At 62.2% G+C, this 1532-nt stretch overlaps 1 protein-coding gene across 1 annotated transcript in view; it reads left to right on the top strand.

The window, feature by feature from the left end:
• FMNL1 (formin like 1) overlaps positions 1-1532 on the top strand; it is a 26204-nt gene that overhangs the window by 19603 nt on the left and 5069 nt on the right. Inside the window, exons 19-21 of the mRNA XM_019474267.1 lie at positions 65-243; positions 746-948; positions 1274-1514. Of these exons, the coding sequence (XP_019329812.1) occupies positions 65-243; positions 746-948; positions 1274-1514 (623 nt within the window). The remainder of the gene's footprint in view (positions 1-64; positions 244-745; positions 949-1273; positions 1515-1532) is intronic.

A 1532-nucleotide genomic window follows, 5' to 3' on the forward strand; every position in this document is an offset into this window, starting at 1 on the left:
TCAGGTGAGTGTGGCCCAGGGATGGTGGGGATGTCCCCTAGGCAAGGGCTAGGGGCACCCTGAGGGGGGTTTGGGACTCCCCCACCCTGTAACGTGTCCCCCCCTCCCCATCACCCTGCAGTGAAGGTGAAGAAGCCGATCCAGACCAAGTTTCGCATGCCCATCTTCAACTGGGTGGCACTGAAGCCGAGCCAGATCGATGGCACCGTCTTCACCGAGCTCAACGACGAGAAGGTGCTGCAGGTGAGGACATGGCGGGGTCCAGGGGGGTCCAGGCTCGGGGTGCTCAGCTGGGCCAGTGCCCCAGTCCATGCTGCACCCGCGCTGAGGTTGCCTCCGTGCCCACCTTGCAACCATCCATGGTGTCACACGGCTGCTGGAGGAGCTGGAGGTTGGAGCAGCTCCTTGGCGCCATGGAGAGGGACAACATGGGATCTGCCATCCTTCTCCTGTCACCCCGTCCTTGTCCACTTGCTCCATCCTCATCCTCACATCCTGTCCATGTCTCCTTCCTCATCTTCATCCTCTGGTCCCCTCATCCCCTCCTTACCCCCTCCCTGTCCCCTTGTCCTGTCCCTGTCCTTGTCCCCTTGCTCCATCCTCATCCCTTCAACTTGACCTCATCCCCTTGCTCCATCTTCATCCTCTCACTCCTCTCCCCTTTGTCCCGGTCCTCTGGCCCTGTCCTCGTCCCAGATGTCCTGCATCACCTTCCCGCTGTGCCCTCAGCCCTGTCTCCCTGCAGGAGCTGGACATGAGTGACTTTGAGGAGCACTTCAAGACCAAGGCGCAGGGCCCCGGCTTGGACATCAGTGCCCTCAAGGTGAAGGCCACGCAGAAGGCTCCCAGCAAGGTCACCCTCATGGAGTCCAACCGAGCCAAGAACCTGGCTATCACCCTCCGCAAGGGCGGCCGCAGCATCCAGGACATCTGCACAGCCATCGAGACGTGAGTGTCCCCTCCTTGACGGGAGAAGGTCGGGCGCAAGCCCAGCTACACCGAGGGGTCGGGATGGTGTGGGGTGTGCTGCAGTTGGAGGAGTGATGGCACCAGCTGTGGGGATGGAGGGATGCAGGGATCAGCCATGGGGTTGGAGGGAAGATGGGAACCTGTCATGGGGATGGAGGGAGGCAGGGACCAGATACGGAGAGCTGGAGGGATGTGGGGACCAGCTGTGGGGATGGAGGGAAGATGGGAACCAGACAGGGGTGACGGGGGTTTGAGGGACCTGCTGCAGGGTCTGACTGTGCTGGGGGTTTCCCACCACCCGCAGGTATGACCAGCAAGCCCTGAGCCTCGACTTTCTGGAGCTGCTGCTGCGTTTCCTGCCCACCGAGTATGAGCGGATGCTCATCGGGAAGTTCGAGCGGGAGCAGCAGGCGCCAGAGGAGCTCTCGGACGAGGACCAGTTCATGATCCGCTTCAGCAAGATCCCGCGCCTGGCTGAGCGCATGAATGTCATGATCTTCCTGGGCAACTTCAATGACACGGCCCAGCTGCTCATGGCGGGGGGTGTGGGGGGGGGGGGCACG

Source organism: Aptenodytes forsteri, unplaced genomic scaffold (assembly GCF_000699145.1).
Source record: "Aptenodytes forsteri isolate BGI_AS27 unplaced genomic scaffold, ASM69914v1 Scaffold249, whole genome shotgun sequence".
NCBI lineage: Eukaryota > Metazoa > Chordata > Aves > Sphenisciformes > Spheniscidae > Aptenodytes > Aptenodytes forsteri.